The sequence below is a fragment of the Betta splendens genome, chromosome 6, assembly GCF_900634795.4.
Source record: "Betta splendens chromosome 6, fBetSpl5.4, whole genome shotgun sequence".
Classification (NCBI taxonomy): domain Eukaryota; kingdom Metazoa; phylum Chordata; class Actinopteri; order Anabantiformes; family Osphronemidae; genus Betta; species Betta splendens.
The window spans coordinates 17,703,425-17,730,163 of record NC_040886.2 but is presented as its reverse complement, the minus strand read 5'-3'; the positions used below and the strand labels follow the sequence as shown (position 1 = coordinate 17,730,163).

General features: G+C 46.3%; 2 protein-coding genes across 4 annotated transcripts; one reads left to right on the top strand and one right to left on the bottom strand.

Moving 5' to 3' along the window:
- The first annotated feature begins 428 nt into the window (after window positions 1-428).
- On the top strand, window positions 429-19,680 carry LOC114857515 (Golgi apparatus protein 1-like). 2 transcript variants are annotated; one of them, XM_029154060.2, is made up of 28 exons: window positions 429-801; window positions 7,042-7,071; window positions 7,341-7,427; window positions 7,967-8,182; window positions 9,157-9,360; window positions 9,624-9,695; window positions 9,805-9,991; window positions 10,076-10,290; window positions 10,383-10,504; window positions 10,719-10,820; window positions 11,006-11,159; window positions 11,720-11,752; window positions 12,205-12,429; window positions 12,575-12,637; window positions 12,934-13,047; window positions 13,187-13,275; window positions 13,356-13,473; window positions 13,647-13,739; window positions 14,049-14,186; window positions 14,497-14,620; window positions 14,694-14,836; window positions 14,975-15,076; window positions 15,335-15,442; window positions 15,625-15,745; window positions 16,174-16,280; window positions 17,208-17,371; window positions 17,531-17,559; window positions 18,136-19,680. In XM_029154060.2, exons 1-28 carry the CDS (start codon window positions 472-474, stop codon window positions 18,225-18,227), a joined length of 3,582 nt encoding a protein of 1,193 aa, XP_029009893.1. In that variant the 5' UTR covers window positions 429-471; the 3' UTR covers window positions 18,228-19,680. The 2 variants fall into 2 exon arrangements, with proteins under 2 accessions (XP_029009893.1, XP_029009894.1); XM_029154061.3 differs by lacking the exon at window positions 11,720-11,752.
- A 1,554-nt stretch (window positions 19,681-21,234) lies between these two features.
- On the bottom strand, window positions 21,235-25,785 carry LOC114857532 (fibulin-7-like). 2 transcript variants are annotated; one of them, XM_029154104.3, is made up of 7 exons: window positions 25,543-25,785; window positions 24,732-24,891; window positions 24,379-24,549; window positions 24,049-24,306; window positions 23,848-23,985; window positions 23,633-23,768; window positions 21,235-22,336 (listed from the first exon to the last, which is right to left on the bottom strand). In XM_029154104.3, the coding sequence occupies exons 1-7, from the start codon at window positions 25,768-25,770 to the stop codon at window positions 21,976-21,978; spliced, it is 1,452 nt and encodes a 483-aa protein (XP_029009937.2). In that variant the 5' UTR covers window positions 25,771-25,785; the 3' UTR covers window positions 21,235-21,975. The 2 variants fall into 2 exon arrangements, with proteins under 2 accessions (XP_029009937.2, XP_029009936.2); XM_029154103.3 differs by having other exon boundaries at window positions 24,049-24,549.
- Window positions 25,786-26,739: the final 954 nt, after the last annotated feature.

Sequence of the window (26,739 nt, the reverse complement as noted above, 5' to 3'; positions counted from 1 at the left end):
TGGTGGTTGGTGGTGAGAGATGAGGAGCCTGTTACTTTTGGATCGTTCTGATGCTGTACACAACAAGTCAATCCTCCACTGCTCAAATGAAGCTGATGCAAAACTGATGAGTGCATGATGCTAAGATGCGAGCACAGCTGCTGTAAACCCCTGCAGAGCATCACCAAGAAGGAAACGCACTGCTCAGTGGCCTGTGATCCGCACTTAAACAGCCGACTATTAAGATTAGTTTAACTTGAAACATTCTTTTCATTTCATGTATTTTATTTTTATTTGTAGAAACATCTGCTAACATTATTCTACATGTCGGCATCAGTCAGAGCATGAACCCACCTCATTATGTTCTCATTATTATTCATGAGCTCCAGGCTGCCGTCCTAGGAAGCAAAAAATCCCTCTGCAACCCTGCTCCCAGTCCACATATATCCGACAGCCCCTGAATGCAGCACCAGGCTGACTGGCTCAGCGAAGATGGCGGACTGTATACGTGTTCCTCTGCTTCTGCTTCTGATGTGCATCGTGTCTGCGCGTCTAATTCGCGGAGACAGCAACGCTGCCATGAAACATGTTGGTCATCTCGATAATCCCCAGAATCCAGGCGGGGGTCCGGTTCCGGCCGGGTTAAACCAGGTACTATCTGAGAGGAACCAGGGCGCTGGGGCCTCGCTGCCTCGGAAACGCTCCGCCGGTTGGAAGTTGTCTGAGGAGGCGGTGTGCAGAGACGACCTCACCCGGCTTTGCCCAAAACATTCTTGGAACAACAACCTCGCGGTGCTGGAGTGTCTCCAGGACAAGAAAGAGGTAACGCAGCGGGACGGGGTGTGCTGCTGCAGGCAGGGAAGCTGGGTGTGCTAACGCTAGCTGGAGCCGTTAGCCCGACGCTAGCCGAGCATTCGGAAAACGTCACCCAAAATGCCGAGCACAAGTTCTGCAATTTATCATTTAGGATCTCATCGACAACGCGACGTTTGTTGGAGAACAGGGCAAGACACACACTCCGATTTGTGCAAATCTCCGGTTTAATTCGGCATCATTTAAATCCATGAACGAGCTTCGCTTCTCTTAAAACTTACATTTTTTAATTGTGTCCCCACATATTTCTCGTGTTGCGTCCAGCGTCTTTTCAAATTGGAGCGTGACTGCGTTGATCAGCATCAAAACTACTAAATAATATTCAGACACACTTTCTTCGGAAGAATAATTGTTTTTTTATATATACGTGTTTTTCATAAGCTAACCCGTAATTAGCTCTCTCATCATCAACTACTTTATTATAGGGCATAAAGTCATAAACTGGCAGATTATCAGCAGTTGACAGTATATTATATATGCTATATAAGACGACGAGCTACTGGAGTAGATAACGTCTTATCTTATAAATAGAAAACTTGCAGGTGTAACGGCTCAAAGTCACAATCGAACCCCAACAGTTGGAGCCAGTGGGTCAGCGCCGTTAATCGGGAACCATAGCTGTAACTCCGCTAGCTAGCATTAGCCGTCATGCTAGCCCAGCTCCACGGCTTTGTGTGCAAGTGTAACAACAACGTCCCAGTTCAAAGTCGCTCTGTAGCACTGGTCGCTGACAGCGGCCAGTTCGTGACAGACGCGTGTAGTGGCGCAGCCGCTCCCGTCGGGCAGACAGCGGTTTTAATCCACCGTGTGTGCGGAGACGCTGCGTCTCCCCTGGGAGAGGCTGTCAGCGGCCTCCCACGCAGCCCGGGGCAGCTCCACGACCTCCGCCTCGCCGAGGAGCTTCACCAGCGGATGTTGTCCTGACACGTTGAGCCGGTCCTTCACTCCTCATTTAAAACATGCGAGTGCGAGGAGCTGCAGGTCAAAACGGCTCCTGTGTATCTCATTAAACGCAGACATCACCAGTTTAGTTTACATTTGTGCATTTCTCTTTAGATCTGTTTGTTTTTTTTGGATAAGGAATAAGAGGTGTGACCCCATGTGGGTAACGATTCTCTCAACTGGTTCTTGGGTTTAAACGTTTCACTTCATCAATCACTATTCAACACACCACTTGAAATTATGGTGAATTCATAAACGATGATTTGAAACCTTCAAACGTGTTTTGAGCACGAGGCTAATTTGACCCAGTGTGATGAGATGTTGACACAGTCCCAAACTGTTTGCCGTGTATAGAGACTGTTTCCTTATTGCTGCTGGTTGTGTCTTGTTCCAGGCATCACTCCGTCTCACGCAGCCCTGTTCCAGTCAAGGCTCGTTTGATTTTCAGGTCACCAGGCCGCTTCCCTGACCTTTTGGGTCCATTCAGACGTGCACGGTGGCTGGTAGCAGCTGACTGCTCACTCGCTCCTCATTAGCGGCAGACTGAGAGCTCCCTGTGCACTGCGGCTAAGATGAACCACAGTTTGTGGCCATTATCTGCCTTTTTCCAAATCCACGCTGAGGTCCCATCTGGTGGCTGGAATCAGCCTGGTGGGCTTCTTTGTTTAGAGAACAGAGAGAACAAAGAGCAGCTGGAAAAGTCAAATATCAGCATTAAATAAAGTAATGCAGAAGGCGTGAGGCGGCCTTAATGAAGATATATTCGTCATATTGTTGATATTCATTCAGTTTGTCTAATCACGGAGGCCTTTGATTCATGTGGCTGGGCAAATAATGATCAACTTAATATCAGAATTTAGCCTGGTCTTACAAATGTTATATTAGATGTTTTCTGACATTTAATTTAAAATGATCTAAACAACAACTTGAGTTTCAGGAAAGATGCATTTTTAAATGTTGCTGTTTTACAGTTTCAGCCTGAGTGGAAGCTAATAATGAGAATGCAGCCTCACGCCGTGGTTTCCTGCCTCTGTTGACTTGCGTTTGCGACGGCTCGGCCTGTCACCGACGCGGATGCTGCCGCTTTCTCCTTGGTGGTGGCAGCTTGATGTTTGCTCTGTAGCATATCGCTGTCATCCTACCGGTTACTGGCTGATTTTTATCAGGTGTTGTGAAACCATTTTAATGCCTCAGTGACGTTTAAGGTTGCGTTCATTGTCAAAATAACGGGTTCATTTTCGCTGCATTTCGACAGAGTTGTTCAATGACGCACAGCTTTGACTTTTAGCGACTTTAACGTCTTTGCATTGTCCCATACTTTTAGTTTGATGAGATGTCACCTTTTTTTAGATATCAACAATTACCAAGTCAGATGCAAACAAATTTTGAAATACTACAAATACAACTTGTCTTCTCTTCATGCTGTCTGCTCCTTTTTTTATAATGGCATGTCAGTGATACCTTGTCCAATCGTTTAGTCTCAAAGGGCTGAACCTTTGAGCCACTGCGTCGTGTCTGTGTTCTGAGGCCCAGCGAACCCCGGTGTTGGTGGGACACTACTCTCTACACCCGAGCAGAGCTCACCTCCAGTACGAAGGCCCCTAACCTCCCTCTGACTCTGCTTCTGTTCCCCTGTTGCAGTGAGGGTGACATGAGGAGCTGCTTTTAGACTCGCAGCATTTTTGTGTCTGTGTCCTGCCCACTGTCAGTCCTGCTGGTGGCTGTGGTTTTGTGTACGTGGTGCACAGAGGGAGGAGGCTCTGAAGACTTGACTTTGGCCTGCGGACAGCTGAAGCCTCCGTGTTTTTCTTTCTGCCTGACTCTTCCTGTTGCTATTTAGGATATAGAGGCTGAATATTGTGCCTTAGAAACACACTTCTTAGTGGTGGTGTAGGTCTGATACTCAGGAGTCAAATTGTTTCCGATATTTTCCTGTTGGACACTCAACAAAACATTGTTGCATACTTGACTTCCTGCCTTTGTTTGACTTCTTTTTATCTTGTTTCTAGCATCTTTGCCCAATGGGTTTGTGCTGGTTAAGAACATTTGGTCTGTGTTGAGTTGTCTGTCTGAGACCAAGACAGATCAGACCAGTTCTTCACACCACAACCCGGCTTTGTGCACGGAGACATTATTCTGTTGAGGAGTGGCTTTCCCCACACTGGTGCCAGAAGTTGACAGAACACTATTGTCTACAGTTTCCCTGCATTTGCAGTCAAATATCCATTTGTTCTAAACTACATAACTTTTCTAACAATCTTATTTATCAGTAAACTTGAGGTGACACGTGCCCTCAGCCAGGGCCTTTGTACTTCAGGGAGTATTTCATGTACTTTTGCTCCACTGCAGGATTTAAGTAGTGTTTCTAATCCTGTAGGAAAACGTGTGACTGTTGAGCAGCGTGTCAAACCAGCTCATTACTTCAGCTCTGTCCTGATAATTAAAAAATATTTTTAGATCGTTGTTCTTCTCTGGGCACTAAGTCGCTTTATATGTGCTACTGCTTTTAGATATGAAGCCTCCATTGTCCTAAACAAAGACGAAGGCTTTTAGTTGGTTTTGTTAAATTTTTGGTACTGTACTAATAAGGACAAACACGTCCATGGTTGCTAAGAGACGTCCTCTTGCCTCCTTGCAGCATCTAGTTTGTCTGATGGTTTGTTGAGATATTCTGGAAGTGTTAATGTCCCTCCAGCTGCAGCTCTGCTGCAGTAGCATCAACGTCCCAAACCCAAACGGACTCCGCTGCTTCGGTATCTGCAGCCTGTTCTCTCCTCTTGTGGAGTATTCAATTACAATGCGAGTGTTGTGCTGTGCTTTGTCCGCTTTCAGAACTCTCATTAAAGTGTTTCTGAACGGCTGCAGTTTTACTGCCTGAGACCTGTAAAAACCAACAGTAATAACACCTAATGTCAACATTGTCACTACTTTTTACATATAAACAACCTTCTGAAACAAAAAACTGATTAAAATAAAGAAGTGTCACCTTCCAGTCAGACATATGTATGTGTCATGTCTCAGGTAATTGTTGTTTTGGGACAAAATGATCAGAAAGTAGTTAGAACAGAGAAGATTGAGCCAGTGAAATAATGTGTACTCATTGTAAGTGGATCTGGTTTAGCTTGACCTGTAAAACGTTAACTGTAGTGACGAACAGTCGTTGGGGGTGAAGAATAACTAACTGCCCCCAAAGCTAATATTAACTTGAAGTAAAACTCAGCGTGGCCATTTCCCACTGACGACAACTGTTGCCATCAAATAGCTGCGTGAATGTTTGTGTTGTGCTGTAAAGCATCCGTTCGTGTGCACAGAGCAGGTTCCTGTTTGGAGGACGTACACGGCTCCTTCTGTAGAATTTCACAGTTAGAGAAGAGACTGAGAGGAGCCGGCGTTTCAATCACTGGTTGGGGAGACATGCACATCTGTTGCACACCTGAACACTGGCCAGCTGTTGTCACACAGTCATTTGCAGGTGTGGAGTCAAATAAAACCGTTTGCAGGGAGTCTGCTGAATCTGCAGATGACTGAAGAGTGAAGTAGCCCATGTGGTGCCTTCAGGCGTCTTCTATTAAACTCATTGGTTGATTGATCATGCGACGTCGTTTTCACTCTGACCCTTGACGTTCAGACTTTGTTGCGGCTGCTGGAGATGTTCTGCTGACTTTTCTTGCTGGCCTGGTAAAATCCAGCAGAGCATTTGCTTTTGTGTGTTTGGTATTCTCTGCTTCACAAACGATGCAGCAAAAATAGAGCCATCAGCATAAACATGAAGTGTGAAATTACCTTGTGAATGTGTATAAGTGCTGTAGCTCACGATGAATGGACTAATCAGTGAGTTTTCATGGCTCTGCAGCTGTTTTTCACTTAGCTGTTTATTTCAGTCTTTCGTCTTCATGAAATAATCCAGTTCTCAAATTAAAAATGGTGCATAGTTTTATGACTTTATTAATTAGAATATTTAGTAAATTCATAAAATCTTCAACTCATTATTATGCCATCATTGGAGTTGAATAGGCACTAACTTAGCAGCAGCAGTTCTAAATTACTTCAGTTAATTAGTTTTGATTATTGTCAGTAGTTTCTTAAATGTGCAGTGAACTTTTTAGAAAGTGGGACTGATGAAGATGAAAGCTGCAGGAACCTTCCTCTCAGCTTCTCTGCCCTTTGCTTCGTGACCCAGTGTTGAAATAACTGTCTTCCCTCTGGATTCTCTCCACTTTCTCTTTTCTTTCTTTTTTCCCTCCTTTTCTTCCAATTACAGCTCAGTCTCAAGGTTTTCCCAGGACAAAATGAGTAAAGCTGATTACTTTTAAATTAGCTTCAGTGACTAAATGAGATGGTTAAATTGACAGGTTTTGCTAGAACAAAGAGAAGGCTGCAGCATGTGGAAGGGTGTGTCAGCTGTGCTGGGCTTTAGTTCTCAACAGCTGTTTCCTGGATTAGTTGCATTAAAGACATTACGCTGACATTTCACAGCTCCCCTTAGTCAGAAACAAACTTGTTTCGTTAGGTTTATTAGTGACCAAACTAATGTTATGTTGGATTTTTTATTGGCTTTTTATAAACCTACATTTCACATGTCGGGGGCTGCAGTAGAGCGAGCTGATGGTTTAGTCTAAAGGTGGAGCTTTCCTGGCAGACACTTTAGGTTTATTCTGTAATAGCAAGGTTGGTGCCGAGAGCCCTCCTTAACCCCGTGCTAACTCTCCAGCAGAGTTTATACAGTATAATGCTGCCTTCAGGTACCAGGGGAAACACACACAGAATAAGCTGCACAATACAGTCAGGGCAGTGAGACAGACTCTGACTGAATAATTATTACTTCTGATGGGTCACAACCTAATGTTGCATCTCCATAATAATCCATATATTATTTTGATGGTAAAAAGTGTCTTTTGGTTGATATTTTTCCTTCCTGCTGCCATGGTCGATGACCTGGTTAATTTTGGAGCGTGCAGGTGCCGGACAGGTCGCCTCAGATCAGTGAAGGTAAAGGTTGAAACATTGAACCTTATTAGCATTATCGCCTGAAGCTGTGTCCTGACTCGTGTTCATTCTTGGCACGGCATCAACCACGTCTACGCAACGCTGCACCGTAGACGTGCATCATGGGATGTTGTCTGTTGTAAACGCTGTTACAAATCTGATTTATTTTTTTACAGTCATCAGAGATTTTGCACCATGAATTATTGTTGCTATTTGTCCTTATTGCTTCATCTCATGTTTAATTATTTTTGTCTTTTTCAGGAAACTGAGATTGCTGCTGAATGCAATCATGTAAGTGATACCTGTGAAGTGCTCAAAAAAACCAACCTCCCAGCATGCATATATTATATATTTTATATTTGGGAAATTATAGTTCGGCTTATAAATGATTAGGTGTTTTTTATTTTAGTCATTTGACAAGGGATAAATGACATTGCTCAACAGAATCGAGTCAGTTAAAACCTAACACACTGTTGACCTGATGATTCAGATAGTTGGTTGTTAGCATTGGAGTGTGTGAGAACTGAAATCTTGATGGTTTCTGTGTTTCTCGTCTGCAGCTGCTGTGGAACTACAAACTGAATTTGACCACTGACCCAAAGTTCGAGTCTGTGGCCATGGAGGTCTGCAAGACGACCATCTCAGAGGTCAGTCAATGCGACCAGACCTCTACTGAACCAAGTGCTGGGCTTTAGGTTTAGTTTTCTTATCAGCTTAACAAAGCAGGGTTTTCAGACTGTTTCTACGTGTGCTCATTCTCAAACCTCAAACGTTTCTCACCTCACTCTATTTATATTAGACTTTTTTTTTAATAGAACCTTGGATGAACAATCCTTTGAATGTGCTTAAACACGTGAAACCACAGTGACATCAGTAAAGTACATGTTGTACAAATCGTGCGTTAATGCTCTTGATGCCACCTGCTGCTCAGGGACATAATTTTGATAAAGTACATTGTCATTACTTTAATAGTACAAGTTGTAAATGCTTTGCCTGAAACGATGAACTTCAGATGGTTTTTTGCAGCTAAAGTAGAAGTTAAAAGAAAGCTTTTTTTCTAGTCAAAGCTCTTTGCAGGATTGGTGTGTATTCACGTCATTGTAAAGGTCATGTGACTTTTCTCAACAGACGATGCAGCAGCATGTTGTTGTGTGCAGTTATGAAGCTTCCTGTGCTCCTCACTCAGATTAAAGAATGTGCAGTGGAGGAGCCGGGGAAGGGCTACCTGGTATCCTGCCTGGTGGATCACCGCAGCAACATCAGCGACTACCAGTGCAACCAGTACATCACTAAGATGACCACCATCGTTTTCGGCAACTACCGGCTGATCTGCGGATTCACGGAAAAATGTCGTGAAGACATAAACACTCTGCGATGTGGCAGCATCAGCACCGAAGAGAAGGTGAGAAGACTGACTGCAAATTGTCAAAAAGTGTAGACAAGCAAGCATGCTCTGACTCTGTTGAGCCAGTCTGATCCTCGTAGGCCCATTAGATGAGCACTTTTTATGGGAAAGCAGCTCAAGTGGAGATTAGACTGACTGTGGTGATACTATATATCACTATATACCCCCCCCCCCCCAGCTCTCACTACTAATATACATTTAATATACAAGACACATGCTGACAAAAGGATTTATGAAGTGAAAGCAAACCTCACTGTTATAAGTAAAAGTGACACTGATTTCTACACACACTGGTTTTGAACTGGCAACTCGGGAAGAAAAAAAAAGTTATCGAGGCACCTAAGCAAAATTTTTAGGAAACTGAAAATTCCAAATAGCAAAGGTACTTAGTTCAGCGAAATGTGATGCCAGCATTGTGAACCACTTACATTTTTCTCTTTTAAGCATTGGCTGAACTCAAAGCCCAAACAAAATCAATTATTAAAGTAATTGCGGTGGATTTGCAGCAATTACCTTAATCTGTTTATTGGCCCTGCACATTGATTAAAGAGATTATAGCATCTTACGGAAAAGCCTTCTTTAGGTTCAGGTTCAGGGCATTTCCTCTGCTTTGAGTTTTCTTTTGTAGAACATCTAACACTGTGGAGACGAGTGCTCTGTTTTGGTTTTATTGAATTTGGTTGATGCGACTTTTAATAAGTATCATGAAGAAAAGTCATGGCTGCTGAGCCAGGAGTCAGATGACTTCATTATCTGTTCCTCTTTGTAGTTGCTGGCCTGACCAAATGCAAAACAAATGAACTCGACGGCCACTGAAGAACCTTGTCGTTTCAGATGTAGAATTATTATTATTATTTTTTTTTTTTTTTCTTAAATGTATTCTGCAAATGTTCTGCAGGACCCTTCAGGAATGAAAACCATCCTGTGTGGCTGTATAATACTCAAAGCCTGGTGGTTTTTACTCTCTGCAGGACATCCACTCTCAGGGCGAGGTGATTGCCTGCCTGGAGAAAGGTTTGGTGCGGGAGGCCGAGGAGCAGCCGGGAGCACACCCCATCAAGGAGAACTGTAAAAAGGCCATTATGCGCATCGCTGAACTGTCCTCAGATGATTTCCATCTGGACCGGTACCTGTACTTCGCCTGCCGTGACGACCGCGAGCGCTTCTGTGAAAATGTGAGGATGTAATTGAAATCTGTAGTTTTGCTTTGTGGCAAGTTGATACTGAGCAAAACCCCTTCAAACGCATAACTGTCCCATGATTGCATGAATATGACCTGGAAAATAACTTATTGCTCTGCTTTAGTCCATCATGTTAAGTGTTAAGTTAATTTCCAGAGGTTTTCCTTCACACCTGTAAACTTTTAAAGGTTGCAGTAGCTGGTCAGCTGTTCAGGGCCAGTCATCTTGATATGAATTTTTATTTTCTTTTTCCGCAGACACTGGCTGGTGAAGGACGAGTTTACAAATGTCTTTTCAATCACAAGTTTGAAGAAGCGATGTCTGAGAGAGTGAGTGTTAAAGACTTAATATTTATTACCGTCAGCTCCATCGTACACATGGAAAAACTAGCAAAATGTCCGCTTCATGGTTTGAGCTGTTGTGATGCTCTGTCATCAGTGCCGCGAGGCTCTGACCACCAGGCAGAAGCTCATTGCTCAGGACTACAAGGTGAGCTACTCGCTGGCCAAGGCCTGCAAGTCGGACCTGAGGAAGTACCGCTGCAGCGTGGACACAAACATGCCCCGAGCCCGAGAGGCTCGTCTGTCCTACCTGCTGCTCTGTCTGGAATCAGCTGTGCACAGAGGTAAGCAGCTCCCGTAACCTTATTAGCTATTATAGAAATTGCCATAAGCTCAATTGAATTCCCAACATCCACTTTGTATTGCAGGTCGCATGGTCAGCGGCGAGTGTCAGGGTGAGATGATGGACTACAGACGGATGCTGATGGAGGACTTCTCCCTGAGTCCTGAGATCGTGCTTCACTGTCGCAGTGAGATCGAGGGTCACTGCTCGGGTCTGCACCGTAAAGGACGGACGCTGCACTGCTTGATGCGGGTCGGCAGAGGAGACATGGGGGCGATCGATCAGACCTGTCAGCGGGCGGTGAGTCAAAAAACATTAGCTTTGTTTTGTTTGACTTCAGAGGGGCTTAAATTTATGGATTCAGATATTTATTATTACTATTTTGCTCTTAGCTTCAGGCTCTGATCCAGGAAGCCGACCCTGGAGCTGACTACCGTATCGACCGGGCTCTCAATGAGGCCTGTGAGTCTGTCATCCAGACCGCCTGCAAACACATCCGCAACGGAGACCCCATGTGAGTGCTGTCCTGTCTTGTGCTCCTTAGCTGTTTTGTATATTTATAAAATTTTAGTGGCTTAAGGGTGCAGCAATATTTTAAATACAGGCTTTGCGGGTGATGTATGGTGACTTGTTACCACAAGGTTTTTCTTTGCTTTTAATGGAATAGATTTACTTTGAATGCTTTGAATTGATAAATTATCTTTGCATTTGTGGTTCTAATGCTGCAGGATCCTGTCCTGTCTGATGGAGCATCTATACACAGAGAAGATGGTGGAGGATTGTGAACACAGGCTGCTGGAGCTTCAGTATTTCATTGCCAGAGACTGGAAGTAAGAAAATATGTACACACACTGACTTGTTGTCTTTTTATCTGTGCATCACCACATTTTATAGACAACCTACTGGCTGAAGATAGTTACATGATCATTAATTCAGTGGGTAAAATACAGAACCAAAACACTGGGACTGTCGCAGCTTCCGTCTGTTCATTAGTGCGTTGTTGTATTGTTGACAGGTTGGATCCCATCCTCTATAAGAAATGTCAGGGTGATGCGTCCCGGCTCTGTCACACTCACGGCTGGAACGAGACCAATGAAATGATGCCGGCAGGCGCCATTTTCTCATGCCTTTACCGCCACGCCTACCGCTCGGTGGAGCAGGGACGCAGGGTGAGTCCAGATCACAGGGTTACAGCGTGTATGACACATAATTACAGAGAAGCGTAATGTCCCACATAGTGTCCTTATGTAAACACTTTTTTCTTTTTGCTTCTTTTCTAATATACACTGTATGTACAGTAGTACAATAGTCTATTTCAATCATATAACATCTCTGCCATGGATTCTTTTCCACCATATTTAAAATAAATGACCCCTCAAATGAAAGATTAGTCCAAACATCTGAACCATTTCGTAAAAGAATACACAAAATAAAGTTTCAGTTCAAAAACTGAGCAATTATAATCATCAGGCTCTGGAAATGTATTGTACATGTATGGATTTTTAGGGAACAATATTTTAGTTTTGATGGTAATAAACCCGATTGACTGATAATTTAACAGTGTTGCATTGAGGTGGCGGCGAAAATCACAGCTGCCTTATGATCAGATCAAATGTATATAACCTCATACCAATAGAAATGAATCACAATAAAGGTCAAATTCCAGCCTCGGTTTGACAGAAATGAACATATGGTAAATAAACAGGAGTTCTCTGACATGTTCTTGTAGCTCCCCAGTGGAGAGTCTGAAGCAGAAACTCACGTGAGTATGTTAAACCCATGGTAATCACAGGAAGGTGGACCCGACTGTCGTGATGTGTGGATGTTTGAAGGGAGACGTGATTGGTTGTTAATTCCAGCTGGTACTGCTGCATGTGGGGGCAGATTATTTCTTCCTTTTATAATTGGTAATTGCTGTGAAATGAATCTCCTTATCAAACTGATGCAAAGGATCAAACAGAGCTTCACTTGTGGGAAAAAATGTGATGTGTGTAATCACTGACTGCAAAAGATGTGAGGTGTTTTTAAAGTGATACTCCACCCAAGTGTATTAATGTCTCAAAAGCTGTAAAAATTGTAAAACCTTCAAAGTAAAGCTAGAGGACAAACTGTCCATCGGAACAACAAATCAAACATTAACAGTAGAGTATCACTTTAAGGCTCTTAAGTACAATTATTTATTTTTTTTAACTCCACGTCTTTGGTCTTCCTCAGCTTTCCAGGGACTGTAAGGTAGAGGTCCAGAGGATTCTCCACCAGAGGGCGCTGGATGTGAAGCTGGACCCTGAGCTCCAGAAGCGCTGTATGACGGACCTGGGGAAGTGGTGCAGCGAGAAGACGGAGCCTGGCCAGGAGCTGGAGTGTCTGCAGGACCGTCTGGAGGATCTGGTGTCTGAGTGCAGAGAAGTGGTGGCAAACCTGACTGAGCTGGAGTCAGAGGTACCTGCTGATGGTTTCCCAGGTTACAGTCACAGGATCAGCAGCTAAAGAACACGTGACCTGCTGGTTCTTCTGTGACCTGATGGGGACAAGACAGGTTAATGCAAACCTGATGGATCACTTACTGTTGCTCTTGTGTTCTCAGGATATTCAGATTGAGGCCCTTCTGATGAGAGCCTGTGAACCTGTCATCCAGGCCTACTGTCACGTAAGTGTGCACTAAAGCCCACACAGAGTTACTAGAAGAACAGTGACTTGTTGCCTAAAAACAACCAGAAACGCAGTTAAAAAAACACAGGCTCTAGGCACTTGTAAAAGAAACAGTAGTGTTGTGAAGGGCCAGTAGTCATGAGATGTTAAATCTTTGTTTTATAGTTAATCCATTAATCATAAGACCATCTCAAGGTCTGTATGATTATATTGCATTTTTGTCTTTTAGTTTGTGTGTAATTATCTCTTCAGTCCATTTTCCCATAAGATGACATATTTCTATGTGTCTGTCAGGAGGTAGCAGATAATCAAATCGACACTGGGGACCTGATGGAGTGTTTGGTTCAGAACAAACACCAGAAGGAGATGAACGAGAAGTGTGCAGTGGGTGTGACACACTTCCAGCTGGTGAGCAGACTCTCAATATGTTGTTGTGGTATTTTAGCTCAACAGCAAGACGAGACATTGTGTTGGTATCAATACGCTGCAGCTTAATATCTGACACAGGCGAGGGAAACATTACTGACCTGTGTGTTTCTGGTTGTAGGTCCAGATCAAAGACTTCCGTTTCTCCTACAAGTTCAAGACGGCCTGCAAGGAAGACGTCCTCAAACTGTGTCCCAACATTAAGAAGAAGTAGGGGATGCAATCAAACTGCTTTTGTAAAAGTATATGGCGTGACCGGGGCCGTGACCTCTTGTCTTCCTGTCATTCAGGGTGGATGTGGTGATCTGCCTCAGCACCACGGTGAGGAACGACACCCTGCAGGACATCAAGGAACAGAGGGTGTCCGTCAAGTGTCGTAAGCAGCTGCGGGTGGAGGAGGTGGAAATGGTGCGTCCGCCAACACAGCACTGGAATTCATTCACTGGATTTGACACATGCTTTAGTTTACACAGATTTTAGGTGTCTTCTCTCCTTCAGCTCTACATCTCCTACTTCTGTATTCTCTGGTACGGATCAATCTTCCTGTTTTCTTTAAATTCACTGTTTCTAAATCTTTGCAGTCGGAGGACATCCGTCTGGATCCAGAGCTGTATGACTCCTGCAAGCAGGACATGGCCAAGCTGTGTCCCAACGTGGCTTATGGCAACGCACAGGTCAGCAGCTACACCTCTGTCCATTCTCACTGCTGGTCCTGTGTCCTGTCCTAGGAGCTGACAGAACCGTAGGCATGATCCCTGTGGTACTATTGGAAATAGGTGCTTGGTTCACGTCAAATGCTGTTTAACATCCAGTAGGTGGCAGCATTTATAGTCCTCAAATGTAATGTCACCGTAGCAGTATTTTATCTTGTGATCTTTAATACCACAAATATTTTTAAATAGTAGTGTAAAGACCAGTCTTGACTGATGTTCTACACGGTTCATGTAATTCTAATGATCAGATCTTTCTCGCTTTGTTTGTAGGTTATTGAGTGTCTGAAGGAGAAGAAACACTCTTTGACACCACGTTGCCACCAGCGGATCTTCAAGCTGCAGGAAGTGGAGATGGCTGATCCAGACCTGGACTACCAGCTGATCAGAGTCTGCAAACACATGATCAAGGTAAAGAGTAAAACAATCAAGGAGGAGAGCTCATGCGTGTATAGCGTCTACATATCACTCCCTCACCTTTCTTTTCACTGGTACTGTCAAAATAAAATGCCACTCATGCTCCAGATGTACAAAATGTCCAACTACTACTGTGAAGTTTATTGAAAAATGACACACATCCTCAGCCAAAACTGTCTATAGCTTAAGTGGATTTTAAATGTAGTGAATCACTGAGTTAGTTTTGTTTTTTCTCTTCTGTGTTAATTGATTGTATGTTATCATGATGGACTTGTATGTAGCAGGTTTTTTGTGTCTGTGTCAGCGTTTCTGTACAGACTCGGAGGGGAAAAACGTCCTTCAGTGTCTGAAACAGAACAAAAACAGCGAGCTGATGGATCCTAAGTGTAAACAGATGATCACAAAGAGACAGATCACCCAGAACACAGGTACATACAGGGTGTATGTACACATAAGATTCACCTGATCTGCTGCTACAGCTGACTCTGTGCTTGCGCTCAGACTACAGGCTGAACCCGGTTCTGAAGAAAGCCTGCAAAGCAGACATCCCTAAGTTCTGCAACTCCATCCTCGGAAAGGTGACTGCTGACAGTGAGCTGGAGGGTCAGGTCATCTCCTGCCTCAAGCTGAAATACGCCGACCAGGTATTATACCACCTATTGAATTAAATTCAATGTATTAGTTATGTTTGTCTATTTCTTAGTGTAGCAGTAATATGAGATGTTTTCACAAGTAAATATGTATGTATATATGTATAAAAATCAACACTGTTTTTGTGACAGCGTTTGTCTCCAGACTGTGAAGACCAGATTCGAGTCATCCTGCAGGAGTCTGCTCTGGACTACAGGCTGGACCCTCAGCTGCAGTTACACTGTACAGATGAGGTGCTTCACTCCCTCCGTCATTCTCTATTACAAACACTGAAAGCATTAGTTGAATTGTACTCAGGCCGTTTCTTTAATTGAAACAAATTGGTTCATAGAATATGGACCGAAAGAGGAAATGTCAAATATGTAAATGATGATAAATTTACATTCAGCTCCATAGTTCCAGCTGCCAACAAATGTCTGTCAGACTGTGGTTAAGTGGTTTATGATCACGATCACACGATTTGTAACGGTGTCTGATACTGATGTGTTCAGATCACTCAGCTGTGTCCGGAGGAGGCTGCAGCTCAGGAGCAGACGGGGCAGGTGGAGGAGTGTCTGAAAGTCAACCTGCTGAAGATCAAACAGGAACCGTGTAAGAAGGTAGGAAACACCGCTGCTCACTGTGAACCCCAATGCCAAGAACAAATACTAAATCTTCTTTTACGTCCTCTGTTTTATTCTGCCCCCCTTCTTCTTTTTCTGCCGTCTCCTTCTCTTCCTCCTTCCATGGACATATCCACAATCTTTCCCCTCGCGGTCGTCTTCCTCGCTCCCTCCTGCAGGAGGTGTTGAACATTCTGAAGGAGAGTAAGGCGGACATCTTCGTGGACCCCGTCCTTCACACGGCCTGTGCTCTGGACATCAAACATCACTGTGCTGCCATCCCGCCTGGCAGAGGGCGCCGTGAGTCCACCAACAAACACTTTGATGCATTCTTTCTTTGCAAAATGCCATCAGATTTTTATTTTTTTGCCATAATGTGAATATGCATCGTTTCTCCAAACCATTATGGTTTAATTTGGACTTCTCAATCACAAACTTTATTCACTTTATTCAGCAAAGCCATAAAATTTAGACTGTCCAATCCAACATGGTGGTTCTGGAGCTTGCTTGAAGATAACATTTGAGGTTTTTAACCCAAACACACTAACCTCTGCCTTGACTGAATTTAGAAATTGAAAATTACAGGACACTCAGGCCTTTGTGTTTTAAGCAGCCTTGAAGTTTGATTAATTGATCTGTTTTGAAGTTGATTTTAGCTGGAAAGATAAATAAAGTAGACTGAGCAGTCTCTTACTGTTTCTTCTGGTTCATGCTGTGTTTGTGTCCAGAGATGTCGTGCCTGATGGAAGCACTGCAGGACAAACGAGTCCGTCTGCAGCCAGAGTGCAAGAAGAGACTTCAGGATCGCATCGACATGTGGAGCTACGCTGCCAAGGTGGATACTCTGCATGAACCACAGCCTTTTTATTCAATTATAGCACCTGTATTTTGGAAACTTTTTAACTTCATGCCTATTTTCTGGCATGGTGGAGTGGCGAGTATAGCAACCTTTTCACAGTATATCTCTGCAACCACAAGGACTATTTGAATACATTTGGTGTCAACAATATGTAGGGGACACTTGAGATGTGATATGAGGTATAAAAATCAGTATGTGTCTGTGATGGAAATTTCCCATAAGCAAGCACATGAGAGTAGTCTTTTGTGTAATTTATTATCCAAATAAAAATAATGGGGAAAGCAAATCAAAAACATGGATGTTTATCGTGCACATCAACAAACCAAAAACCAGCTGGGGAGATCAGTGCACACACCACGAAGGTGTGATGCAAAGAGCCCACGATCCTCAAGTTGCTTTTGTCCTGTTCTTACTGATCCAGGCTTCAGTGAAGCACAGGGTGGCGGATCTGTTCAAGTCCTTGGGTTTTTTTTGTGTTGAGGAGCAGAAGTGCATCCATCTTATTTGCCAGGGAGCGCACGTTAGGCAGGTGTATGGACGGAGCGGGGTGCGCGAGCCCTGCGCGCTTCCTGAAGATCCGATGGAGCCACTGCGCCTCCGGGAAGGATCTCCGCAAAACCTTCAGTCTGTAAAAACTGTAGGAACGGTTCCAGGAGATGAATGTTCTAGATTCAGGAGCTCCTCTCTGGAGTAGGTAATCCGTGAAGCCATGAGTGGTTGCACTAAACAAAACCAAAACAAACAGCACAAAAGTAAAGGGTCCTGGAGAGCGGCGCCATCTTGGGTTACGTAATCAACCTGGGATCTGAAATGAAAGAAACTTTGCTGTGGGTAGAGTCACAAACTGACTCTTCACTCCTGCTGCTTGACTGACGTTGGTCTGGTTTTTATTTCCCCCCTCAGGTGGCTCCCGCTGAAGGTTTCGCAGAATTAGCCATGCAGGTGATGACGTCGCCCTCCAAGAACTACATCCTCACTGTGATCGGCACAGCCGTGGCGCTGCTCTTCCTCATGGGGCTGTTTTGTGGCAGATTCACCAAACGTGTGACTCAAGAGCTGAAGGACAGGTAGACCCTGGATCAGGACACGCCCACAGGAGAAATGGCCTCCGCTCAAAGACCTCCACCTTATTTACCCTGCAACAAGAACTCCACCTGCCTTTTAAAGTTTCCACTTTTTTTCTTGGTCCAGTCGCTCATCACTTCTTTTTACTCCTCCTTTCATAGATGGATTGACTTTATCCACAGTCCTGCAGGTGAAGGTTGGCATCATAAGTGATTCTCCTGCCACCCCTTCCTGAGCCTTACCCACTCTCCAGTAGACCTCACCCACCACCACATCTTCACTTCTATTCTTTGATTTGCTGCAGAGCTTTGGACCCTCTGGCAGTTAACCTGATTTAGTTGCAGTGTCACACTTAAGCTCTCCCCCCTCCTCCCTTCTGTTGAGGGAGTGGGTTGGGTAAGGAGAGGGAGGGGAGAGGAGAGGAGCTTTTGGGGTTGTAAGGATGACGTCACGTCAAGATTTTGTGGTAAAGGAGGTGAAAGAAATCATACATGTAAATGTGTAGAAGGTTGGATGGGGAGAAGCTCATGTATCGAGCAGTTTAATGACTCCAGTATTTTAATGATTAAAGTGAGAGTGAGTGATGGAGTGAAAGTGTGTGTGTTTGTGTTTGTGTGTGTGTGTGTGTGTGTGTGTGTGTGTGTGTGTGTGTGTGTGTGTGTGTGTGTGTGTGTGTGATGCAAACTGTCTTTCTACCACCATATTCTTCTTCCTTCTGCTTAAAGGGGTTTTCTGGGTTGTTTGGCTCTTCTTTTTTTTTCTGAAGTGTTAGGTTTTATCGCCGTAGGACTGCCAGGCAGGCGGCGCCCGCTCGCCGAGCCAGAAATGAGGTTGGAGGCAGGGGACAAAAGGAAATAATGCTCACAGAAGCTCATCCATCTAGAGGATTAACTGTGGTTATTTTCTGGCAACCTGGGCTCTGTCACTGAACCGCTGTCACGTAAGCACTTCGTCCCCCTCCTGATCTCAGTTCAGCTGATTTAGCTGTTGGAGCCGTTGGCATGGCATCATCACACTACAGAGTCAGAGGTCCGAGCCAGGTCTGGGTGGGAGTTGTGTGTTTTTTTTGTTTGTTTTTTTGTTTATTTCGCCCCATCGATGCGATGACCTTGCAGTCTGGCTGTTTTACGCGGGTTGGTTCAGAAAAGCTTGAAGCAATGCAGGAAAAATAAAACAAAATATTTGAGATGTGAACATTATTGTGTGAAGATACTGGAATCATTGCACATTTCCTTTTTTTTAATATCTACAAATATATATATATTGTTTTGTCTTAGCCTTATTTATTTGTTTACTAATGAACAAAGGGTTTTCTTCTATCATTTGAATGTTCTCTGGTTGCCTTTCTCCCAGTGAGCAAGCGTCCCCTCCCTCCTGCGGGTGATGAGGGGAGGGGGGAGGATGCAGGCGGCGAAGGGTCAGCATCCTCTGGGCATCGACGTGCTCCTGCAGAGTGGTCATGCAGGGCAGTGGGCGCCTGTTTGGAGGCGGTGGTGATGATTCAGAGCCTCTTCATATTGACCCCGGTCTTTAGGTCGGTGATGCTTTGGGGGCTCTTCAGCTGTTGGACAAGTTCAGGCCAACCTGGTTTATGATTGTGGCTGTTCACTCAGTAACCAGAGCACCTACGGAACCGTCTTAGAGCTGCAGCGCCAGAGGTTCTGGTTGGTTGTGGACCGATCTCCTGCTCCGTGTGCGTGATCGGTGCCGGAGGAGGAAGCTGGTCTGGGTTGGTTTTATTATCGAGCTTTTTGGTCTCGCTTCAAAGACAGAACGTCCTGCTTGAACCCGTTTCCGTGCATCTGAGTGGATGAGAGTCGGCCGTGTCCCAGCCTGTCCTGTGCTGGCGCTTCCACCGTCCCCTTTCATTTCTACTCTTTGAAGCTTGGTTCGCTGCCCTTCCTGCTTGTAAAGGAGACCTTCTGATTCGCTCTTTTTTTTTTTTTTTTTTTTTTTCTCTCCATCTGACATCGGTTCTATCAATGCGTGCCTACTCGCGTCCCGCTGTACAGAACATCCCAGAACCACCCAGCAGAGGAGCACATGGGTGTGAGTGTGTTGCATGATGTCTCTGTTGGTGTGTGTGTTGCCCAAAGACCGTGTGTTTGCAGGAAGATCTCCTGTCTGTCCTTCCTCGTCCCAAGCGATGACAACAATATTTTATATTTTGTGATTTCTTTTGTGTTTGAGTCCATGGAGCTCTCGAACAGTCGATTGTTTTTCCCTCTGTCTACTCTTGTTTGATTCGGTTCTGTACAGATGAACATTGGACAGTTTGTTAATAAAAATAATAAAGTCTGCAAGGTTTCTATTCTGCTGTCCGGTCTGTTTGTTACATAAACCACTGAGTCGCGCTGTATGAGGACACACCTTCACTTCCCTGAAAACACCCCAGAACCGAGTTCATCCACCTGCTGCTGAAGATGCTGGAGGTTTCTCCTTTGGCCTGGAGACGTGCGTAACACTGTTCACATCCTTCTGTAAGTTGCTTTAAACTGTTTCCATTGTTCTGGTGACTGCTTCATAGCTTGACTAAACAAAGCAAATAATCAGTATCGCTACCAATGAGGGAGCTTGGTGGAAGGTCTGGGTTTGTCTCATTGTCCTGTAGTGATACTTATTTAAGTGTCTCCAGACAGTGGTGCTGTTAAACACGACCTGACTGTAATAATCGTCCTCAACCACCAGCTGCAGCACGAATGAGGCTCTGAAACAATGGTGGTGGTGTAAGTTGCTGGTAATTGATAGTTGACTGGCTGAAAGATAGAAACCCAGACACGTCCTGTCATTTATTCAGAGGAAGCGTTTTGCTGTTGGACAAAGCGTCTGGCTGCGCTGATTCATGCGTCCCTTGGTGAGTCTCATTCTGGTGCAAGCTGGCGTTTCTATAGTTGGGTGTGATGAGGAGCTGGTTTCACTGTAGCTGCGTGTTGCTTGTTTAGCTCTAGTCTCATCACAGACGACGTTCAGGGCTCAACGTTGACCTTTTGTACAAGTAAGTCAAACTTTTAGCTCAAACCACTTTTGCTGTTTCCCAGTGAACGTTTCACATCTGCATCCATCTCCCAGAGACTCTGGTTGGTTCCTGTCTGAGGACCCGATGACAAGGATATTCATCACAAAGTCAGTCAAATGTGTTTGGTTTCACTGAAGTTTATAATCTTCCCATGAGCTTCTTCCTGCTGTGAACAGAGCTGGACTCTCCTTCGGTGTCTCACACCGTGTGTGTGTGTGTGTGCAGTCATACGTGTTTGCAGACATGCAGTGTAAATACGGGTCGTGTGTGTGTTCTGTCTGGGCCGTGGAGTCTGCAGTCTGTCTGACAGACCCGTGTCACATTCTTCAGCCTCACGAATCAAAACATGTCGCGCTCACGGCTCCAGTTCAGCACGAAATGTCTCAAAACACCCAAAAATTGTCTCAGGAGGATTTACAGTCACACGACACATGATGGGATGTTGGGAAAAACATGTTTATTCTGTGTTTTAGACGTATAGTCAGGATAAAAGCGTAGCATAGTAACAGTTTCACTACACAGTAATGTTAAATACATTGACTCTCACTGAGCCCCAGTTTGTTTATCATCATCTGTCACGTTCTAAAGGAGCCGCATGCAAACAGCACCTGAATGAACACAACTCATCTGTGTCTGTGTTCGTTTCTTGTTTTGCAGCTACAGGATGTTTTTTCTCTTCTCTTTGGTTGTTTTCTATCATTGAACTGACGTCGTTCTATTCAGTCAGGATTTATTGGGACCAACTCAAATATGGCGACGTCCCAACATTAGAATCAGCAGAATCCTTTTTTTAACTTCATCACATATTAAGAAGTTCCAGAACTTTAGTAGTGATTAGCCACACACTGCTCAACTTGGAGGATTTCTCCTTTTATTCAAAAGTTCAACACAAATACACGATCTGGTGATTTTAACATCAGCTTCTCAACCTTAGTGTGTTAAAGTTACACTGGGATGAGTTTCTACATTAAAAGCTTCACATCCAGATATCGAAGCTCTACTCAGCGTCATGTACACAAACGGTTCAGCTACGCAGAGGCTGGAACCTCAGTGGTTTTCACCCTCCACCGTCATCCCCAGTATCAGCTGAGGGCTTCGTCCTCCTGCTCTGCACTCATCACACCTACTGGGGCTTAACCCACCGCCTCGCGTGGCCTCCAGAGCCTCCATGACGTCCGAAGGCTCACCTGAAGGTTCCACCGACCAACAGCCGGGCCTCAGCCCGCGTCTGCTCTGACCTGCACCTCCAACCTGATGCATTTCCTTCTTCACTTTCTCTGGATCTCTGCTCTGTAGCGGAGCAGCTAATCAGCCCTTTAAGAGAAGGCACGAATACGGCCTGTCGCCACTTTATTAGGTACACCTGCACCGTGTAATTCAAACTCTTGTAGTGAATCAGTGTGTGCAGATGGACACAAGTGGTCAGAGATTTAAAAATGCAGATGTGTGCGAAGATAAAATAAGTTACATAATATATGTAAGTTAAACATGTTATAAACAAACCCCTTCTGGAAATCGGTTGAGATGAGTGAGGCCTCACACACACACACACACACACACACACGCTTTGAAGGTGTGGGAGAGGAACTCCTAGAAGTCGTAGGGCGAGACGAACAGCGTGACCTTGGTGAGGTAGCGGCCCAGCAGCGTGTGGCGCTCCAGCTCGCTCATCTCCACCTCGGCCTCCAGCGTGGCGGGGCCTCTGATGGGCGTCACCAGCAGCAGGGTGCCGGTCTGGCGGCCCGAGCGCTGCACGCTGAAGCGGCCGCGGCCGCGGCTGCCGGCCAGGCCGAAGCGCAGGGTGTCGCCCAGCACGCGGGCCGCCGACACCCGGAACAGCACGCGCGGGGCCGACATGTTGGACACCACGGACAGGAAGTGGAAGGAGATGGAGTTTGGCGCCTGGGTGCAGGCGTCGTCTCCCAGCATGCACGGGTTCCTCTCGCAGCGCCTGCAGACGAGCAGAGTGTTAATGAGCCTGCAGGCAAAGTGGGGACGGAACCAAAGACACCAGCGTTAAAGACATGAGGCTTGTTGTGGTGGGAGGTTTGTGCAGGCGCAGTAACGGAGCTCTCGGTGGACGGCTGCTCCGGTGTCGCTCTCGCCGGGCCTCGTTTGACCTCGTTCCCTGCAGGCCGGAGCGGAGCATCGTGGGCCGTGCGGTCGGTTGGATCAGCCAGCGTCCGCGTGGTTGCGGTTCAAGTGCATGGAATTCGTACTGATTCCTCCGTCCTCTTTGTTTTGCCTTCGCCTGGTTTCCATCTTTGAGTCGCTGCGGTTGTCGAGAGACGACTTGTTTACGCTGTGACGAGGTCACGCCCTCAGTGAGGCGACATCGTGGTCACACATTCACCAATTTATGTAAACAGGAAAACAAGGAACACTCAGTAATACTAATAACACCACGTGGAAAACTCCATCATGAAGCCCCAAACACTCGAAATGGGCTCCGGTTCACGTTCGTTCCAACTGTTCCTCTCGCTGTTATTGTCAAATCCGCATTTAAATAACTGCAGTGGAGTTTAATTGGTAAAAGCTTGTGTCTCTGTGGTTCAGAGAAGGCGTGAGCTGCGTGGAACCCAGCTGTGGAACCCAGCTGTGGAGCCCAGCTGTGGAGCCCAGCATGGAACCCAGCTGTGGAACCCAGCTGTGGAACCCAGCATGGAACCCAGCTGTGGAACCCAGCATGGAACCCAGCTGTGGAACCCAGCTGTGGAGCCCAGCTGTGGAACCCAGCATGGAACCCAGCTGTGGAACCCAGCATGGAACCCAGCTGTGGAACCCAGCATGGAACCCAGTTTTGGAACCCAGCATGGAACCCAGCTGTGGAACCCAGCTGTGGAGCCCCGCGGAGCCGCGCAGAGGCAGCGATGCCCTGGAGAGGCTGCGCCCACCGCGCGTCCTCCCTCTCACTCATGGGAGCGCCTTCAGCAGATGCTTCGCACCTCTGGGCCCATCGTCGAGTGGAGCCTGAAACCAAACCGCGGACCGAGCGGCGCTAAGTGACGGGTGGAGGGAGGAAGTGGGCGACGCGGAGGTGAAGCGCATTGTTTTGCTCCTGGCTCTGTTGCCGTCTTTGTGTTTTGAGGCCAGAGGTTTGAGGGATTCTCTGCTCATCTGCCAGCTCTGCATTTTTCTGCCCCTCCGTCTGTTTGCTGTTTCGCCTCTCAATCAACCAGCTCATAGAACGGCCTCACGTCCTGCAGCGACTGAAGACACAAACGGCAGAGTCAGGATGTGCTCTTACGTTGGCGACGTCTTGATGTAGGTGGCGTTTTTCATCTGAGGACACTCCACCGTCACACACTGGAAGCCTCCGTTAGTGTTGACGCACATCTGGTCCAGCGTGCAGTTGTTCATCTGGTTTTCACATTCGTTGACATCTGGACACAAAAACAAAGCCGGGTCACTCTCTGAACCTCACCTTTGCAGTAATTGACTGGATGACCTTCGACCTCTGACCTGTGCAGCTGCGTCCGTCTCTGTCCAGGTCGTATCCATCTGGACAGAAGCAGTGGAAGCTGCCGGGGCTGTTCACACACTGATGGATGCAGAGACGACCGGGTTGAGCCAGCGGAAACAGGCGGCATTCATCGATGTCTGAAACGAGCAGAACCGTTAGAGGTCAAAGGTCGACAGAGCGTCGTTAATATTCAGCTCTACCTGTGCAGATGTTGTTGTCGCGGCCCGATATGGTGAAACCCACGTCACAGGTGCAACGGGTGGAGCCCAGGAAGTGAGTGCAGTGAGACGGTCGGACAGAGGCGTCGGGGGAGGACGTTGTGGATAAAGAGAGTGAAGAAGAGGAGGATGAGGAGGAAGATGCTAACAGGGCAGCGGAGGCTGGGAAGGAGGAGGAAGAGGAAGAGGAGGGAGCCGGAGGAGTGAAGGAGGCCAGCGAGTTGCCGGTGCTGTTGAAGCCTGAAAGAGAAAAACCGATGCTGAGCAAAGGAGGCGCCGCTGCTTTAGGCGGTTCTGCTCCGTCGGACTCACGCCGGCACATCGGCTGCTGGCCGCTCCACTTCAGAGACTCCAGACACACTCGGGTCCTGGGGCCGATCAGCTCGTAGCCCGGCTTGCACAGGAAGTGGATCTCGTGTCCGATCCCGAAGACCCTGCCCAGCCGGCGGCCGTGGGCCGGCGTCTCGGGTTTGGAGCAGGAGGCTGCAGAGCAGACGTCATTTAGTGGAACCAGTGGAACATGTAACGCGTCAGCCTCACCTGAGCCTGTGACGGTGCTTTGGTCAGGTCAGAGGTCACGGGTGGGCATGGGGGCAGCACCTGCTGCATGACGGGTGTTTACCCTGTTCTCAGCCCCTTCGGCTGCTCTGAGTTCAGATCCTCACCGTTCTTGCCCGCCTTGAAGATCGCCATGGTGCTGTTGTGCAGGGCGCTGATCTTCTTCTTGAGCGAGCGCAGGCCCTGCTCGTACGACGCCTCGTGCACCACCAGCATCTTTTCCACTTGTCGCAGCGAGTTCAGCAGATCGTGAGTGGACGGACAGTCCTGTGACGCGAGGCAGAGCGAGGGAAGCTGTCAGAGCTCCAGGCGGAACGTGTCCAGATTCAAGATGGGTGTGAAACCAAAACACATTAAAGCTCAACTTCACTCTGAGCAGCCGGCAATTTCATCGGATCCGTTGGTTTGTGTGTAGAATGACCAGAACAAAAATCAAGGACTTCACTCCGTAAACAACCATAATATTTAAAACAAGCAGGTGGACCCATAAATAATGAAGTGGGTTCAGATCTGCTTTTGCAGCTTTGAAGGAGAGGAAGAAGAAGCTGTTCCAGTCTGGTTTTTGTCGGGAGAAAACGAGCAGCGACAGAAAAACAATAAAGTGAAAGCAGCTTTGTGTTCATTCACAGTAAATACAACATGTTCGTTCACTCATCAGATGTGAGTTCATTAAGTGGACTAAAAATGTGACAATAACAAACAATCTCAATTTGACTTTCCTGCTTTTATAATTAGACTTGCAACTCTAGATTAAATCGTGTTTCTTCTCTGACTTGATGATTTTCTGATCTGTAAAAACTGGAATCAAAGAATTAAACAAAGCTATTTAACTTCTGTAAAGCACAACTTCGCTTTACAGCGTTGATTATTTGCAGGTTCCCAAACGTCCTTCAGTGGTGTTTGTCACCTGTTTCTCACCTGAGCGGAGGAAACTGACGCCTGGAGACACAGCATCAACGCGAGGACTCCAGCGTTCTGCATCCTGGACCTGAGCTCCATCCTCAGCCGCGGAGGCTCAGCTCTGAAGCTCAGCAGAGCTCGTGCTCCCGTTTCATTCCGAGGGCACTTGTCAGTTCCCCTCCTCGACTCCGCCTCCGCCTCCACCCTCTCTGTCACACGCTGGAGGAGCCGCAGCAGCTCCCACATCTGGAACGTGCTTTCACTTTTTTGGCTCCATCAGCATCTCGAAAAATAGCTTCACAAATTATAAGGAGGCGTCAGCTGGCAGCAGCGTCTTCTAATCATCATCTGACTGGTTCAGGAATGTGACTCCTGCTCCAATTACACCGACTATAACGTCCCGTGGCTCCTAAATGACAAGGCAGCCAGCGGCACCCCCCACGAAGGGACCCTGAAAAGCTCTGCAGCCAGTCTGCTCAAATACACTCCATCTCATATGCAGCACCATAATGGCAGAGTGTGAACGAACGCTATAATCTGCTGCAGCGCTCCTGTGCACGGCTCCTTGAAAATCCTTAGAAGTTTTGGGAATCGAGAAACACAAATAAAACTTTATAAGTGGCGGTTTGGGAAGTCTGACGCTGCACATTTGGAGACACCGTGAACGTCACAATAGAAAAAAGGCATTTTCATAAACACACGAGTTCTTGCTTTTATACAGAGAATGTTTTGTCATCACTGATGTTGAGTGGTTTACAGTTTAATCATAATTAATGCCTGACTGACTGATTATCTGAGTGGTGGCAGCTCCAGCTCCGCTGTTGTGGTCCGTGTCCTGGTGGTGGGAGTTGTTAATGCGGATGCAGTTCTGCTGTTGTCCACTAGGTGGCGCTCCAGTCAGAAAATCTGTTTCTGTCGGAGCCTCACGTGTGTTTTCAGGTTTTCAGGTTTCTTGTGTTTATCAATGTGTTTATCTCCTCTGGTCCTACACTCAACCTCTGAGTTTAGGTGCTGATATTATTTCTATCCAGAGCTACTGTACATCAGCTCATCCTTTAGTCTATGTTTGTGCTGAGTTTAGGGAAATTCCCTGAGATATCTATAACGTGGCAGACAACCTGTAAACAGTGCGAATGTGTGGACGTGTGTATTAGGCGGCGGCTGCTGGAGCGCGTGTCACCCTCCAGCTCATTGAAATGCATGCTGGGAGGCCGG